Source organism: Orycteropus afer, unplaced genomic scaffold, assembly GCF_000298275.1.
Source record: "Orycteropus afer afer isolate SDZICR_OR568_19922 unplaced genomic scaffold, OryAfe1.0 scaffold00045, whole genome shotgun sequence".
Taxonomy (NCBI): domain Eukaryota; kingdom Metazoa; phylum Chordata; class Mammalia; order Tubulidentata; family Orycteropodidae; genus Orycteropus; species Orycteropus afer.
This window is the reverse complement of record NW_006921632.1, coordinates 1973855-1991521: the sequence shown is the minus strand read 5'-3', so window position 1 is coordinate 1991521 and position 17667 is coordinate 1973855. Positions and strand designations below refer to the sequence as shown.

Here is a 17667-nt window from a genome sequence, read left to right as displayed (position 1 = left end):
ATGTATATCTCCTTTTACAGAAGAGGACACAACCTTGCCTGAGGTCACACAGATAGTAAAGGACAGAAGTGAGACCCAAACCTGGTTTTGTCTGATTCCAAAGCCCTCATTCTTCCCCCAAACTACATGCCCTCCTGGCTACACCAACTTGCTCCCAGCTGCCTCCAAGCTCCCAACCTGAAGGAGGCTCCTGGATGCTTCATTTTCAGCCCAAGTCAAAGGTCATGCTCATAGCTTCTGGGGCTCTTCTTGAACAACCACCTGGAGTAAATCTCACATCTGCAGATGTGAGCTCCTAAGGGAGCTTCCTGAAGACTCAGCTTTCCAAAGGGAATGAATTCCACCTGGGCATCTCTCCCAGAAGCCAGGACATTTCCTGAGATTGTTTACAGCCTGGTGTTCGGATCCTTTGGGTTCTGACTCCAAGATTCCTGACCACATCTCTTTCCCCCTGCTTCCCAACACTGGCCTTCTACTCCAGCCAAGTGCATTCTTCATTGATCCCCAAACACCCCTTGACTTGCCTGTCCACTTCCACATCTCTGTCCAGTCTACTCTCTCCCTTCCTGGGATTTCCATTCCCACCCTCACCCTTGAATTGAAATCTCACCCCTCCTCCTCAGATTAGAATAAAATTGTGCCCTGCTCCACCCCTCCCTACCCTCAGGTGGTACTCACATGACAGAACATTGGGCAAAGGACAAGTAATCCACCAGCACATCCAGGCCTTTGTTTTCATCATTCAGAAACTCCCGTACCCATCTGCAGACAAAACAAACGCAGTGGAGGGAGCCTGTTGAAGTGGATCAATAGTGAGGAGGGCAAGGGGCCTTTGACCCAGCAACACCTTCTCCCAAGTTCCTCTGGGGCTTAGCACCAGCCTGGGAAACTCCTGGAGATCAGAACCCATAGCAAACCCATCCATGGTCTATCACTGGCCTGGACCTCCCCTAGACAGGGGAGCCAGGGAAAGGTAAAAGCATAGGCTGCTCACTTTATCATGAAAGTGTTCCAGCAAACAAGCTACCATGTACTCCCTCCTTAAGGACCACGGCCCTGGGTCAAGCGTTTCCTCTATCCCTGGTGTCCACATGGGGCTAGGCACCTTATTCTTGCTCAGTGTTTGATGGAGAAACTGGGGAGATATTAAGAGCATTCACACAGGTCCTGAAGAGCTGTGCTGAAATATGCTTGACAGACGCCAGCAGGTCCCCAACTTGACTAAAGTCTCAGTCAAGACACACCCAGGAAGGGATACAGAGAGAGCTCTGGCCAAAGAGAGGCACATTTGACCAAAGGGCTCTCCACCGAGCCCAAGGAAAGTGTTTTGGGAAGTAGTGAGCAAAAAGGGATGTGTGGAAGTTCTGTGTTAAGCCAGTCTATGTGGCAGAGCGAGGCAGGCTGGAGAAGCAGAAAGGGCTCAGGTAACTCTACAATGGCTGTGACCACTCCGAGTCAGATGGAGGACCTGGACCCCTCCCCTCCCAGGAGGCAAGCAGGTAGGCATATGGTAAGGTACCTGATGATAATATACTAGGCTACTTGCCCCCTTCCATCACTTTCATACTGAGATATCCCTGGAATAAAAGTCAAGGGCAAAGCCTGGAGGACTCTTATATGACAGGTTCACCTCACAGTACAGAGACAAACTCTCAAAATCAAACTCTTACTCTCTTGAGTGCTCTATTCCCTCGAATGTCTGGGGGTCTTTATGGACCCGCTGCGTCCAAACTGCCCTCCAGGGCCACTTCTGTCCTGCAGTTAGAACACAGTGCCATGTCTGCTGGCCACACCCCAAGCTGCAGAGTGGGCTGGAGCTGACCACCAGGCTCAGCTGAGATTTGGCAGCAGGCAGCGGCTGAAGTTGACTGACACCGAAGCTGCCTGAAGTTAGCTTCCTCTCTGGGGGCTGACAGGCCTCCCGTTTCCTGTCTGTCTGCTCTCCAGCTCCCCACCCCCTTCTCATTTCCTGTCTGAGTCTACACTGCTATTCTGGGGATCTTGACACTTGGAGGAGAGGTGAAAGGGCATTTAGGCAAGGCAGAAAAACCAATACAAACCAGGCAGAGAGGAGTGAGCGGGTGAGGCTCTGGAATCCCACTTCCCACCCCCAACCTCTCCCCAAAGCCTGAGCTCCATCCTGCAGCCCCTATACACTCAGCTGCTACAGGATTGGGCTAAGCTGGCAGTGACCAGGGGGGAGCTTCCTCTCCTCCCCTAGCTCTGGTTCCTACCACCTTGGAGCATCCACATGCCAGCCTCACAAGCTCATCCTCCCCAGAAATCCAGGAAGGATCCTGGTCCTCCCACATAAATCTACCCAGAGAAGCCAGAGTTCAGATGTCAGGGGATTCTGAAATGCCAGTGCTGAGCTGTTCCCTGGGAAAGGACCAGCTCCAGACCTCTAACTTGTGTGCCAACTGCCAAGAGGCCCTGGGCCTGGGAACCATGCTGCTCTGGCCCTAGCTGCTGGCCAGTGGCCAGAAGGGCAGGCACCAGGTAGGAGGGGCGCGTAGAAGGGACCGTTACACACTGCTCTGTAGTCATCCTTCCAAGAAGAGGGGACCTCCACCCCCACTACAACAGGACTTAATAGAGAAGACAGAGGAGGGCCGCTGAGGCGGGGAGGAAAGGCCTATGGGATAACGCAGGGTTGGGGAGTGTGTTCACAGCTGCCAGCTATGCCATTCTTGCCTTCACACACAGGGCAACTGAGGAGGTCCTGCTAGTTTTTCCTCCCATGAGGGATTCACCAAATAAAGGTGGAGGTTTAGGCACACATTTCCCAGTGGCTTGGCTTTTAATGTCTGGTTCACTGATAAAGTATGGCAGCCATACTCCAAGCGTAGCTACTGAAGTCAGGAACCATCCCTTTCCTGTTCCCTCTTATGCTATTTCCCCTGACTGCTGCTGCTACAGCTGGCTACATACAGGTGTCCCGCACCCTACACAAGAGCTCTGGGCAGGCTCGGCCTGGGAGTGGTTGCCGTGAGCAGGAGGGGAAAGGCTAATGATGTCATCTGGCACTTTCCACTCCTGCTCTCAGGAAGCCCAGGAACCTGGGGCTGGCACCTACCCAGAACCTCTGCCCCCACCCCAGGGTTGCCCTAACCATTAGGCTTTTGACTTTCACGGTAGGCCTCTCTGTCAGGACGTACCCCTGCCTGCAGATGCCAGGTGTCCCTCACTGTCTTTGGCACACGTGCGTGTGCATGCACGCACACACACACTCTCTCTCTCTCTCTCTCACTTTCATTACACGTACCTTTGTTGGTTACAGTTTTATAAACTACAGCCACTGTCCTCTTTCACTACGTGCTTCACACATGAACCCCTCTGCTTATTCAGCAAGCCCTGATTCTTCACTCAGAGGCTGGAAAAAAAGACTCATAACGTTCCCAGGGGCCTTGGCAGTGGGTTGGTATCACCAAGGTCTGTGAACTCAGAAGTCATTCAACTCCTGGTCCCCACTACCCTAGATCTGCTTTCCTAGTGCCTCAGGATGCTTCTTCTGCTGATTAACTAAGATTGCCTTCTTCCAAACAAGCAAACAATCCTTCTGGGCACTGAACAGTCCAGGAACTAGGCCTTAGCTTCCCAGTGTAATCTGTTTCCCTGACTCCCAGCTTTCTTTAGGCCTCCCCTGGCCCTATCCCAGGCCACAGACTGACTCTAGTCTTAGCTTCTGTGGGAATATCTTCCACTCAAAGCTACAGGCTGAGAACCCTAGGAGAGGCCCCAAGCTTGCCAGCAGCATCCAGTCAGCAGCTGGCAGAGGTGATAGGGAGAAGAGCCAGCAAAATGAACAGTCTGAAGCTCTAGGGAGCTAAAAACCATTTAAGGGGCAACTGTGTCCCAGGGTAGAGAGCATCCTTGGAGGATACCAGATCCTGTGTGGCCAGACAACTGCTTGGGGCCAGGTGAAGAGGCTCTGACGGCCAAATCCAACTCACCCAATATGGTTGGTACGAAGTGAGATCTCCAGCTCCCTTAGTACTTTGGTTGACTCCTGAACTCTCCTCCTGAACTTCTGTAAACATTGAATTTTTTGTCACTGATGGGGGTCCCCAATCCAACTTCATGGTACAAACAAAAGGGGTAGGAAAGGAAAGGGAGGGGATGCAAGAGTACAGCCAAAGGCCTTCTCCTCACGATGTGCCAGCCACTCTAGGCCCGTAGTCTCAAGACTCAGAAACTCAACTCCCATTGCTCAGAAGCAGGTGTCCCACCACCAAGAGAAAGGGTTTGCCCCAGACCCCATAAAATGATAAAAGGCAGCAAAGCCAGGCCACCCAGCCTCACACGTTACCTTCCGAGTTACACTGGGGTCCAAGAAGCTCTGGAGTTTCTGGATATAAGTGTGGGGAGGATTCTTCACCTGGAATCGTTCCTGTAAGGGAAACACGGACATGTGTATATGCACAGACACCCAAAGTAATACAAAGGGTGTTCAGTAAGCAGAGCCCTCAGAACGTTTGTGGTGAAGGAAACCAGCCCCCAAAGTTGCTGCCTGGTCCTTAACACGGCCATAGGTTCCCCTCTTGACTTATCCTCAAGTGTTTCCCATTTGTTATGCCCATCTCCTCCAATTAATGCTCCTTGTGCCTAAAATGTTCTTTCATATCAGAAATCATTTTAATAGTGATGGCTGTATAATACTGTTAATGTAATTAATGACACTGAATTATATACTTAAACACAGTTAAAACCGCAAATTTTGTTATATATATTTTACCACAATAAAAAATAAACCATTTTAAGAATCTGCTCCTTGCTTAGAAGACGTAAAGATTACAGAGCTGGAATGACCCCCAAAAAAGACATGCTTGGGAAGGTTGTTCACTGCCTGGACAACTGATGGACAGAAGGCTAGGAAGGATGGGTCAAGGTGAGCAGAGTTTGGCTTTGAAGAATCCAGGTTTTTCATCCCTGAACTGACAGTTGGGACTGGACTGGTTTTGCAGACTTAACACAGTTCAGGGCTGCAAAAACAGTTTCTTCTTCTTACTCAAGCCCACCCCAAGCCCCAACAATCCGAAGCAACCTCAAATGCTTAGGAGTGCATTCACTTAGGGGACATTAACATCCTGCTAAGGATGATGGAAAAATCTGGGTATGGTGGTGGCTGAACAACAGATGAAGACATTTCATTTCACTGACTTGTATATATGAGGATTGCTGAAATGGCAAATGTTCTACTTGTCACAATAAAATATGTATATATACAAATATATATATTCAGCAAATACCCTCTCTACCCACTTCTACACAGAGCATGGACCCAGGGCTGTCCCACTCCCCAGGAGCTGGGTGGGACTTCAGGCTTCAGAGATCATTGGGCCTCATCCCTTTCATCTGATCCAGAAGGAAACTCAGGGCAAATGTTGAAGAATTCCGGTCCTATAAGTGAGATATCCAAGGAGATAGAGGGCAAAGGGGCTGGAAATTATGCAAGAAAATGGTATAGTGTTGGAAAATAGCACCTAGAAACAAACTGAAAGAAAAAGGAAGGTACGAGAAAGAGCTGAAATCATGCACCCTGGAAAAGATGGCAAGGTTATCAGTTAATAAACCTCAATGCCCAAGGCCTCCTGTTCTCCAAACCCCAAGCAGGTGCAGGTGCTCATGAAGTCCTCTTAGTGCAGAACATACTAGAGAAGAGACTTGGACTAGGATTCCTAGCTTAGGTCAACTGCATCACATAAACCAAACTTAGGGCCGTCGAGTTGGATCCGACTCATAGCGACCCCTCCCCTTGGGCTTCCAAGGCAGTATCACTACTGAAGTAGATTGCCCAGTCTTTCTTCCGCGGAGCGGCTGGTGGGTTTGAACTGCCAGCCTTTTGGTTAGCAGTAAAATGCCTTAGGCACTGGACCACCAGAGCTCCCTTCAAATCTGACTCACAGCGACCCCTCCTTGGATTTCCGAGGTGCCAGCTCTATGGAAGTAGATTGTCCAGTCTTCCTTCCTCCAAGTGGCTGGTGAGTTTGAACAGCCAGTCTTCTGGTTAGCAGTCAAATGCCTTAGGCACTATGCCACCACAGCATCACATGGGGAAGCCTCATAAAGCAATGCTGAGCACACAGACTTGGAGTCGGCCTGCCTGAGCCCAATCTCGGCTCTATCACTTACCACTGTTGGGCAAGTTAGCAAGCCTTAGCGTCTTCAACTATACAATGAACAGTGCCTTCCTCACAGGGCATTTGTGAGCATTAAATTAGATACTTCAGTATACAGAGAGTGCTTCATCCATAAGGTGTCTCAATAAATGTTTGGATCCGACTCATAGTGACCCCTTATTGGGTTTCTGAGGAGTTATCACTACGGAAGTAGATTGCCCAATCTTCCTTCTGAGGAGTGGCTGGTGGGTCTGTTAGCAGTCAAATACCTTAGGCACTACACTACCAGAGCTCCTGTTTGGTTTTGGGTTTGTTTTTGGTCCATGACAAGTCTCAATAAATGTTAGCTATTATTATTTTGTTCAGATCTTGAAAAGAAACAAAAATTAATTTGTGCAAGACACTATTTACAATAGCAAAAAGATAGAAACAACCTAGGTGCCCATCAAAAGAAGAATGGATAACCAAACAATGGTACATACACACAATGGAATACTATGCAACCCTAAAGAACAACAGAGAATCTGCAAAACACTGCATAACATGGATGAACTTGGAGGACATTATGCTAAGTGAGATAAGTCAATCACAGAAGGACAAATACTGTATTACTTTGTTACTGTAAAAAGTCAAGGAAAGGTTTATATATGAAAGGATATTTTCTTTGTTGGTTACCAGGGATGGGAGGGGAGGAGAGGGAACACTGCTAGATAGGTAGAGACAAGTATTGATTTGGGAGAAGAGAAGGGCAATGTACCAAATGTCAGTGATCAACACGGTGGCACTGAGGAAGAGGAAGACATAGAGAGGTGCATGGGAGATACAGACAACATAGACGAACCCTTTTGTACATACAGTACTGTGTTGTCAGTGATGTCAAACATTGATCTACGGGTAGAGAGATGAGTGGACAGGCTGAACGATTAAGTATGTCTATGTATGGTATGCATGAGTGAGTGTGCCCATAACCATGTATAGAGTTGGCAGACAATGTTTCTACAAGTGTATTTGTATATTCTGTAAGAATTTCTAGGTATACAGTAGAGCTGACAAAGGACAAGGTTGTAGTCACTTCTTGACCACAGCCAGCTACCCAGAGGAAACAAGTAGTTGGACCTGTGGGCTCAGGACCATGGCTGCAGGGGACATCAAGCTCAACTGGCATAACATACTACACAAAAATAGTGTCCCACATTCTTCTTTGGCAAGTAGAAACTGGGATCTTAAAAGCTTGCAAGCAGCCATCAGGATGCAACGATGGGTCTCTCCTTGTCCAGAGCAAAGAATGAAGAAAACCAAAGATGCGTGGAAGCAACTGGTCCAAGGGACTGACAGACCACGCGATCCTGAGCCTATATGACTATGAGACCAGAACTACATGGTGCCTGGCTACCGCTGTCAACCACTTGGAGGGGGATCTATTAGGAGATCCTGGATAGAATGGGAGAACAATGTGGAACAAAACTCAAAATCATTAAAAGAAAAAAAGAGGGACCAGGTTTGCTGGTCTGATAGAGACTGGTGAAACCCCTGAGACTATGGCCCCTAGCTGCCCTTCAGGTCTGGAATTGAACCTACTCCTATGGCTTCCAGCCAAACAAAAGACAGGCATATAAGCTGAACATTTACGTTAGGTAGATACACTCCTTGGAGAGATCAATCATGGGAGAACAGAAGGGCTGTGTATGCACAGGGAGACAGCTTGGGGGGCAGGAGTGCATGGGAGGGAAGGACAGAGGGAAGAGGTGGCTATGGGAAGGAAGTGGGAGGAGAGGTATTGCACTGTGGGAGATTACAGTCAATGTCATGAGACACAGTGTATGTGAACTGCTGTATGGAAGATGAATTTGCTCTGTAAACTTTCACCCAAATCACAATAAAATTAAAAAATAAAAATTAATTTGTGTATGACAAAGCTCCATGGCAAAGTGCTGGGTAAATGCACTTGCCCCACTCTGTGCCATGTACTTCTATGCCTATCAAGAAGGGAGGAAGTAAAAGCAGATGCTCCTAGCCCTACAGGCAGCCTGGGTGAGTTCATGGACTCGTGATCTTCAAATGCATGCAGGGGAAGGATCAAGGCTATGGGTGCGAAAAGGTCTCACTTCTGAGCTAAGTAATGATCTCTACATTCTCTTCCAGCTCTAAAGACTAATCATGTCGGAAGAACTTCTAGTCCTTGATGGTTCTGAAATCTGTAATAGGATCCTAGGGGGCTGGTGCTTCCATTCCTAGAGCCCTGTAAAAATAGTGAGGAAAAACCCTGCTATTTGCCAGGTCAAGACACAGAGCAATAAATCACCCTTTGGAATACTCTGCCAGGCATAGCCCTAACTCTTGGGGAAATGGAGAAAGCAGTCCTGCTGGGAAAAATACCAAACTCCTCCACAGTTGACCCTACACCCCTAACCCACATAAAGTACTGTCATGCCACTGCCCATTGAGAAGGAATCAATGTAGCTCTTTGAGAGAGCCAGAGGGGAATTTGGGAGAATGACAGGTAATCTACCAGCACATCCAGACCTTTGTTTTCAACATTCAGAAACGTACACATGCACCACCCTGTTTCTGTTGAGAGTCCTCTTGGAACAGGAATAAACACAGACTGAAGCTGGGTACAGGGGCAGCCCGGACCAGGGTTCCTCATAGAACCCCAGGACTGCAGTCAACATCTTTGGCCCTGTTGCCATCTCCAGCCCAAGACAGAACTCCCCATCACCCTGACCTTTCCCACATGCCATACCTGGTCACAGATCAGATCCCACTTCTTCTCATTGTCGTACTGCCGCAGGAGCCGGGCCTTGTCGGGAGGCAGGTTCATAGAGCTCTGAGAAGAAAATCTGAGTCAAAAGAGCTAAAGCCTTGGATCCCACCCAGAGGACAGAAAGGTTAGACCTGCCCATACCCTTTCCCCTCCTTGGCCCTCAGACTTCACCCTGACACTCTATCTCTGATAAGGAAGGCTCAGAATGGTGCGACAGTCCTCCTGCCTCCACTTCATATTGAGTTGAGTTTGGTTGAGAAATGGTTTCCAAACTGTAGGTCATGGAATCAATTTAGTGAGTCAAGATTAACTTCATTTTAAATGAAAACAGAATAAAACAGAACACAATAGGACAGAAAATACTAGTGTTCACTACAAGTAAAAAACACAAACTCACTGCCATCTACTCATAGCGACCCCCTTTGGGTTTCCGAGGCAGTAATCTCTAAGGAAGTCTTTCTTCTGCAGAGTGACTGGGGGGTTTGAACCACCAACCTTCTGGTTAGCAGTCAAATGCCTCAGGCACTACACCACCAGAGGTCCTTGCAAGTAGTAAGGATAAACAGTGATTCGTGAAGCTTTTGTTGTTTTTATATTTTATATAAACACACACACAGGTCATATTGTAAAATGTATTTTTTAACATGGAAGAGGTCAAAAAGGTGCCTGTGCAGGAAGGTCACCCATCTCTCAGGTTGAAAGTAGCTGCTTTAAACCAAATCAAACCAAACCCACCACCATCAAGTCAGATCTGACTCACAGTGAACCCTCCTTGGGTTTCTGAGTGGTATCACTACAGAAGTAGATTGCTCAACTTTCCTTCCCAGGAGTGGCTGGTGGGTTTGAACCACGAGCCTTCTAGTTAGCAGTCACATGCCTTAGGCACTACGCCACCAGAACTCCTATTTCCCCATACAAGTGAATGAGAAAAGTATAAAGATAACTGCTTCAATTTTTTAAGAAATAATTTCTAAAATTTCAGTACTTTATTAGTAGCCAATTATTTATGATACATCTACCTCCCAATTAACTGAGACACAGCAAAGTGTCCTGACCTTTTGTTGAAACATTCTAACGTGGTTTACGTTACAGAGCAGGAATCACTTTATTCTGTTCACTCCTGTTTATTAATGAATAAATTAATAAAAGTGCAAGGAAGTAAGTGAGCAAAGTCTAAGGCACCTATGAATGAGCCCCACCCATGCCTGGAGCCTAGTTTCCCCTTCCTCATCCCTCTCCAGCCAAGCCTATTTTCCAACCAGCTTGGGCTGCCTTTATTCCAGGTCACAGACCTGCCTCTAAAGGCAGTCTGATACTAATCAGACACTAGAACACCCCCCCCCAATCAAATATGATCTGCTACCTGAAGAATCACAGCCATGTGATAACCCACATGACTCCCCATAAATCCAGCTTCTTCCCCACGACACTGCAGACCACCGAGCAGACCCCTCTTCTCATCCTTCTCTCATCCACTTATTGCTCCAAGTTTAGCATGACCACTTGGTTTACCACTGCCCACTCCCTGACATCCTCATCCCTGGGGAAATGAATGGTGTGTGCCCAGGGTCTCCAAGGAATCACACAGGCCGTGCATTATTCCAGAAGCAACCAAAGTATTCTGGCTTTGTGGTTCCTCCATTTTCTAAGGAACTGAAAGAAAATCCTTAAACATTATTTATTTCTGTCATAGTTACCTATGTAATTAAGGAGCTCTGGTAGCACAGCGCCTAAGGCATTTGACTGCTAACCAGAAGATTGGTGGTTCAAACCTACCAGCCACTCCACAGAAGCAAGACTGGGCAATCTACTTCTATAAAAATTTACCGCCTTGGAAACCCAATGAGTTGGAATTGACTTGATGGCAGTGGGTTTGGTTTTTAGGGGTTTTACCTATTTTATTATACACTTATCTACACATATACTATGGTCTCTGGTGGCACAAACAGTTAAGCACTCTACTACTAGCTGAAAGGTTGTCAGTCTGAACCTACCCAGAGGCACTTCGGAAGACAGACTTGGTCATCTGCATATGAAAGGTCATGACCTTGGAAACCCTGTGGAGCAGCTGTACTCCACATACAAGGTTGCCATAAGTTGGAATCGAGTCAATGATAACTAATAAAACAATATAATATTACACTGTCCACTCATCCAGCCTCCACAGGGCTGTCTCTATTCTTATAGTCTCCATCCCTCCCATAATGTCTAATGCTGTGACACAGTCCTAAAGAAGAGTAATTTTGTGGTACAGCTATCTATCGTTAAGACCTCTCAGTTTCAAGCTATGGGCCCATGTACCAGCTGGAAAGAGGGTCACTATGGCTCAAAAAAGGAAGCAGGGTTGGGACCTCTGATAAGAGTTCAGAAATGGAAGAACTTAGGAATATAGAAGTGGGGTAGGTGAGAGAAGATGAGAATGAGAAGAGACCACCCTATCACCTCTCTCCCCATGAACTTCTGCTGCCCCTTGAATCCGCCAAAATTGCCTCAGGAAAGAGGGCTAACTGAACCTCCCTCCCCGCTTGCTGATGTAGTGTGGATGGGTGAACGGACAAATACAACCCTGGAACGTGAAAGTGGCTCCAGAGAGAACTGCTTTCCTGGGAGCCAATCTCAACATATCTGGGTGGAGAGCAGACAGGAGTGGGAGGCCTCAACAAAACAAGGGCCCAAAAGTCAAAGCCAGGCCCAGGGCAAAGTCTCCAGCCTAATGAGGTCCAGCTGCTGCCAGTCAAACCCAAATCAGAACTGAGAAAAACAGTCCTCAGGACTGGTTCCAGCTCCGAGCACATCCTGAGCATATTGCTGTCAACTACCCACTTCTCTCAAATTTGTACCACAAAAAGAGTTTTCTGTTGTCTCCCCTGGAAGAAAGCCACTGGGGAGATGGGGAAGGAAGTCTGTCACTTCTATGACAGACTTCTCATCCTGTCTACACCAACTTCGTCCCTTAGCCACCTCACTGTCAGCTGCTGTGGCCTCACACTTCCCCACAAGGTGAACTGGTGAGGAAATGCTTGGTCCCCTCTGGGCATCCAAGATAGAGCAAAACTACGCACTTTGGGAGCCCCAGTCTAAACACATAGAAAACACATCAGGGACCTGGCCGAACTTCAGGTCCTCAGGGATGATGAACCCCCAAGTACAGAAGTGAGTGACAGATGTCTAATCAGCTCTGACCACAGGCCTACATCCTCCAGTCTAGAGCTCGGTGGCACTTTCCGGAGAGTGACTACCAGCCTTCTGTGCTTCTTCACGGCTGAAGGGTAGTGGGGAAGGAAGTGGCTATAGGTAATTCCCCCAGCCTCCAGTGTTGTCACCAGAAACCGGCCATTGACTGCTGAGTGGGAACCACCAGTCAGGGAGGCAGGGCTAGGCTGGGGTGATTCTCTCCCTTCCTGGACAAAGGCCTCAGGGCTCTGTCTCCACCTGACAGGGTGCACTGGGTTAAGCAGGGCTCCAGTGTCCTAAGGAAGCCGCTCTGCCCTTAGGAAAAGTAACTTCCTGAGTTCGGGGCCAGCCAGGGAGGAAATCTGGCACAGTTCCGTTCTCGATCAATGGTTTGTTCTCCTTAACATTTTTCTTCAGTGGATCTAGCTATCTGCAGAGACTGTGGGCTCTCAGAAGGCAGGAACTGAGCTTTGTTCCTGCTAACTCCTTGTTGAAATCCAGTAGTTGGGCATACAGCTCAGAAGTTCAAGGTTTTAACCAAAAGTTTACCACCAACTTATTCTCCACTAGGAGCATGTCACAGTATTAGACATTATGAGGACTTGGAGAGGAAAAAAAGGAGACCATGGTCTTAGAAAGGAGAGGGTACTGAATGTGAGGCCAGAGGGCCTAGGATCAATTTTGGGCTGAACTCATCCATAAAATAGAGATAATCTTACTACTTCACAGGGCTTTGTGAGGATTAAATATTTTATGGCTCTATACATGTGGAACACTGATGGTGTTCAACACAGTTCCCTCCTCCCTCCTGAAAACCCTGGGTAACGTTCTGACATCCCAGGAACGTGGCCTCTTGCTTTGAGGCTGTCTCTGTATCTCTGGCACTGTCTCTCCTTCAGCAACTGCTTCTCAACACTCTTGACTATGGAGTAATCTCTACCTCTTCTCTGATCCCTCTCTAGCTTCCTCTAAGATGAGGAGACAATTTAAACACCACCTTCCTGGGGGGCAGACCCAAGGGAAGCAGTAAGGGCGAGAAGTCAAAGCTGGCACAGCCACAATGGGAGAAGGGAGGAGAAGGGAAAGATGAACTCAAACTGAAAGTAACTCTGGGACTGATTCCCAAATCAGAGGGAACCAGTGAGAAGTCTAATAATAAAAACTTATAACGGGAAGAAGCAGAGAGGGGTGGGTGTGATGCTTCTCCAACAAGGCTGCTCTGGTTTCCTGACAGTTTGAGGCCAGACAGATCCCTCTGCTCCGTGGCCAAATTCCGCCCGGGTTCTGTGTGAGCAAGGGCCCGACTCCTCCACGAGATGTCCTTCCTCTCACCTATCCCTGTGCCCCAGACCCGTCTGCCCCAGTGACGCCAAGGAGGAGGGCAGCTGCCCTGACTGCAGAGGATCCCTTCCCCTTCCTGCTCTGCACCTCAGTCCTGTTGGCCCCTCCTCACTTCCTTCCACCACAGGAGAAGGGAAATGCCGGCAGGGTTCGGAGCTTCCTTCAAAGCTGTGGTCCCTACTCTGGGACTCGCCCCTGACTCGGCCAGCCTTCTTGGGCCAGGCCTGGGGAAAACCCGACAAGCAGAAATAGGAACCACCAAAAAGTCCCAACTCTTTCTGTTGGGCCCAATCAATTAAGATGAATCTTAGGACAGAGACAAAAAGGGCACAGATCCTCTGAGAGAGACAGGGAGAGAGATGCCTGAAACTTTCCCCAGAAGGGGATTTTGGAGGCTTCAGGAAACATAAGTGGAAGTTGCTTATTTTGAGCAGATATAAAACATGAGTTGATAGTGCTATTAGCATTTTCCCCTCAGAACTGATGCCCCACTGCCTCCAAACACATATCTTATGGTTAGATACTTCTCCCAAGTGGGGTGGCCACAGCCCCCCAGGCTCTGCCCATGGGGGTAGGAAGCCCTGGAGAGCTAAATCTAGAACCACCCCAGGATGGAATGAGGCACTGTCTTGGGCACTATATGCTACCTGCTGCTGAGCCCTTGGCCACAGCTGTCCTCAAGTCCCCTCTGGCATTCACTATACAGATGAACAGAGACAAAAGCAGTGAGTAGACAAAAAGTTTGGGATCTGGAAGCATGCCATAGGAGGAGCAGTAGCACCGTGTTCCTGCCCTGATATCCTACCCAGGGTCCCCTCACAAACCAATCAATCTGTCCCCAAGCCAACAGTGAAGCAGGCATCACAAGGCACAAAGGTCCATCCCCAGCCACCAAGAGGAGAGAATATCAGTCTGGCTCAGCCTGCCTTCCATGCATCCCTACTGGTGGGCAGTAGGCACAGCCGTGGCCAGCTGGGCACTGCTCCCAAAGGGCAAGTGCCTCCTCCCAAAGGGCAGGTTCGAGCTCCTGCTGCCTTGGTCCCCTTGGCGGCCACAGCCAGCCCTGTGGCAGTAGCAGCTCCCAGACAATGAGAGTTATTTTCAGCCAGTGCTTTAACACAAGCCAGCTGGCCAGTGTGCAGGGCGGGAGCTCTCCACCCAGCCCGCCCAGGCGGCAGGCAGGCAGGCAGGCCAGCCAGCCCAGCCCATTGCCTGTGTTGCCGCTGTCTCTGCTGAACTGTTTTTGTTTATCTTGTTTTGGTACAGCTCCTCCTAACTCCCACCCCCCACCAAAATTGCAATCCTATCAAAAAGAAATAAGAAATCAGAGAGTTTAATCCAAGGTCTAAGAGCTAAAATTAAAAAAGGTCCAGACATGGGAAGTACAATAGTCCCTCCAAACACCCACACTTTTCCCCAGCGCTGTTACTGGCTGGAGCAGAGGGGGCGGAAACGAAACATACTGATGTCCAGATCACACCGCAGCCCTGCTGACCAAGGCCAAGTCTGGCTTGGCTGCCAGCATGGGGAGATGAAGCTCAAGAGGACTCTTGTCTCCTGTGTCCCCCACCCTCCTCTCAGTAGGTGGGGTTTGGAGATGACAACTCCAGACAGACAGCCTGAAAGAGCCTGAATCAACTGTGAAAGGTTCTGGGAGGAGAACTGTATCCTGCGGCAGATAATAGCTGGTTGGAAGGAGAGGTAGCCCCCCTTGCCCAGGGGTTGCTAAACACTTCAACCATCCCTTACACACCAAAGGGCTCAAGATAAGGAAGGGATGGAAGGGGGCAATTACCTTCAGGGACTCTGGGACTCAGGCCTGGTTCTGCCTAATTCCCAGGCTGAACATTTTAGCTCCCCAGCTGCACCTCACCTCCTTCCACACATACCCCATTGTACAGATGACGTGGGTGCAATTCAACTCTAGACACACACGGTCTTCTCTAGGCCTGAGCTGCCTTATCCGACTTACAGGAAAGTTGCTGGGGTATTTCATGATCAAAGCCATCAGAAAGTGGGTGCTTCTTGACTTAACTGTCTGGAGAGGCTTTACTGTTGTTGTTAGGTGCCTTCAAGTCAATTTTCAACTCACTCCCACTCGACGTGGCAGAACAGAACACCCCGCAGGGCTTTCCTTATAGAAGCACAGCACCAGGTCTCTCTCTCCTGGAGCTGCTGGGTAGGTTCAAACCACCGACTTTTGGGTTAGCAGCTGAGCGATTAAAGGTTGCACCACTAAGGCTGCTTCTGTAGGGGCTTAGGCCTTGCTGTTTATTTTCATTTAGTTGCAGCGATCGCTTTGAGGATGAGCTGCCAGGGAAAAGCCAGGCACAGAAGCCATGTCTGGAGAACGTGCTTCTGTTGTCACTGATGACTCTATAACCAGAAATGACTTGCTGAGCAATTACAGCCCAAGTCCCTGAACAGCCTAGAGGAAAAAGAAATGGATTCAGCAGATGTCTGAGTTCTGTAATTCACACCAGGGAAATTAGATGAAAAGAGAGGTCCTTGCAGGCCAGCATCAATCAAGCAGAGATAGCTTTTTCCAAATACAATGAACTATACCCATGAGCCTTCTTCCTCACCCTAGAGGATTCCTCCATCGGACCCTGAGGAAGCTGGTCACATCCCCAGTGCTAGCAAAGCCTCTAGCTCCACCCTCTACCACAAAGTCAGCCTCACTCTCGACTTCAGGTAACAGGTGGGGTACCTCTGGACCTTGGCTGAGGATCCTCCCTCTGGTCCACTCACTCAAGAAGCAGACTCAGATGAGAACTCTAGTTAGGGTTTCTCGACTGAGCCCCTGGCCCTAACTGAAAAGCCACTGCTACCGCAACATGATCTCTTGGCTGGCTCCTCAGCCCCTCCATGCGGTTAGCCAGACCCACACACTTCCCAGTTACGCAAAATGGAAACTATTCCACTGGGGACAGTTGGCTTTCCAAAGCCAAGGAGTCTTGGGACAGAGCCTCACATTCTCCCTGGAGCCACTTAAGGTCCTCCCTTCTCTACATGAGATTCTGCATTCCCACCTAGAGAGCCCTAATAGTCAGTGCTACCTTACAGTAAGGAGCTCTGGTAGCATAGTGGCTAAGGCACTTGACTGCTAACCAGAAGGCTGGAGGTTCAAATCCACCAGCCACTCCTCGGAAGGAAGATGGGGCAATCTACTTCCGTAGTGATACTGCCTCGGAAACCCAAGGAGGGGTTGCTATGAGTTGGGTCTGATTCGACGGCAACTAACAACAACCACCTTTCTGTAGACACAGTATTTCTGGGGTTACACACCACAAACCCTCTCCTCTACCATAGTCCATTACCCCCTGAGCCCAGTGAGTCTCCTTCTCAGGGTTTTTCATCCATACTTTCTTCTCATTCCCATCTAGACAGGCCCTTACTGTTCACTCTTGGCCCTTTGATAACCTTCTGGCAGGCAGTCCTACTTCTAGCTTTTTTCTTGCCTTCTATCCTGCATGATACATGAAACTTCCAGTACATGAAACTTCCAAGCACATAAATCATGTCTCTTACTGGTCCAGAAACCTCTGACTTATCATCACACAAGAAAACCTGAACTCCCTGGCTTGCCACTCTTAGCATCTTAAAGTTGGAAAGAGGTTTAGGGGCAAGATTCTCTCCAGTCTGGCCCCAGCATCTCTGATCAGCCTCATCTTCTCCTACTCCAGACTCTCTCTCCTAACTAGCCACTGTTGCTCCTGACTCTGGGATATGCTTGCAACTGATGTTTCCCAATCCTCCGAATCCCTACCAATTACTGTGAGGCAGTGGTGGTTCAGTGACAGAATTCTCACCTTCCATGTGGGAGACCTTGGTTTGATTCTCAATGCACCTCATGAGCAGTCACTACCCATCTGTGAGTGGAGGCGGAACTTCCAGACTAAGACAAACTAGGAAGAAAGATCTGGCAAGCTACTTCCAAATGTCAGCAATGAACACCCTACAGCTCCACAGTCCTGGTATCAGAAGAACTGGATGGTGCCCGGCTACCTACTGCTGACCACTCTGAAAGCGGTCAAAACAGGAGAACCCGTAATAGGATAAAGTGGGAGAAAAATGTAAAACAAAACTGAAAATCATAAAAAAGACCAGGCTTCCTGGTTGGATTGAGACTGGTGGAACCCCCAAGACTATGGTCCTTGCTGTTGCTGTTGCTGTTATGTGCCGTCAAGTTGGATCCGAATCATAGCGATCCCTCCTTGGGTTGCCGAGGCAGTATCACTATGGAAGTAGATTGCCCAACCTTCCTTC

General features: G+C 48.7%; 1 protein-coding gene across 1 annotated transcript in view; it reads right to left on the bottom strand.

Moving 5' to 3' along the window:
- The window catches only part of FMNL3 (formin like 3), a 62812-nt gene that overhangs the window by 14208 nt on the left and 30937 nt on the right, over positions 1–17667 (bottom strand). Inside the window, exons 2-5 of the mRNA XM_007937834.2 lie at positions 8863–8946; positions 4310–4390; positions 3954–4030; positions 679–762 (exon numbers count right to left, since the gene is read on the bottom strand). Of these exons, the coding sequence (XP_007936025.1) occupies positions 679–762; positions 3954–4030; positions 4310–4390; positions 8863–8946 (326 nt within the window). The remainder of the gene's footprint in view (positions 1–678; positions 763–3953; positions 4031–4309; positions 4391–8862; positions 8947–17667) is intronic.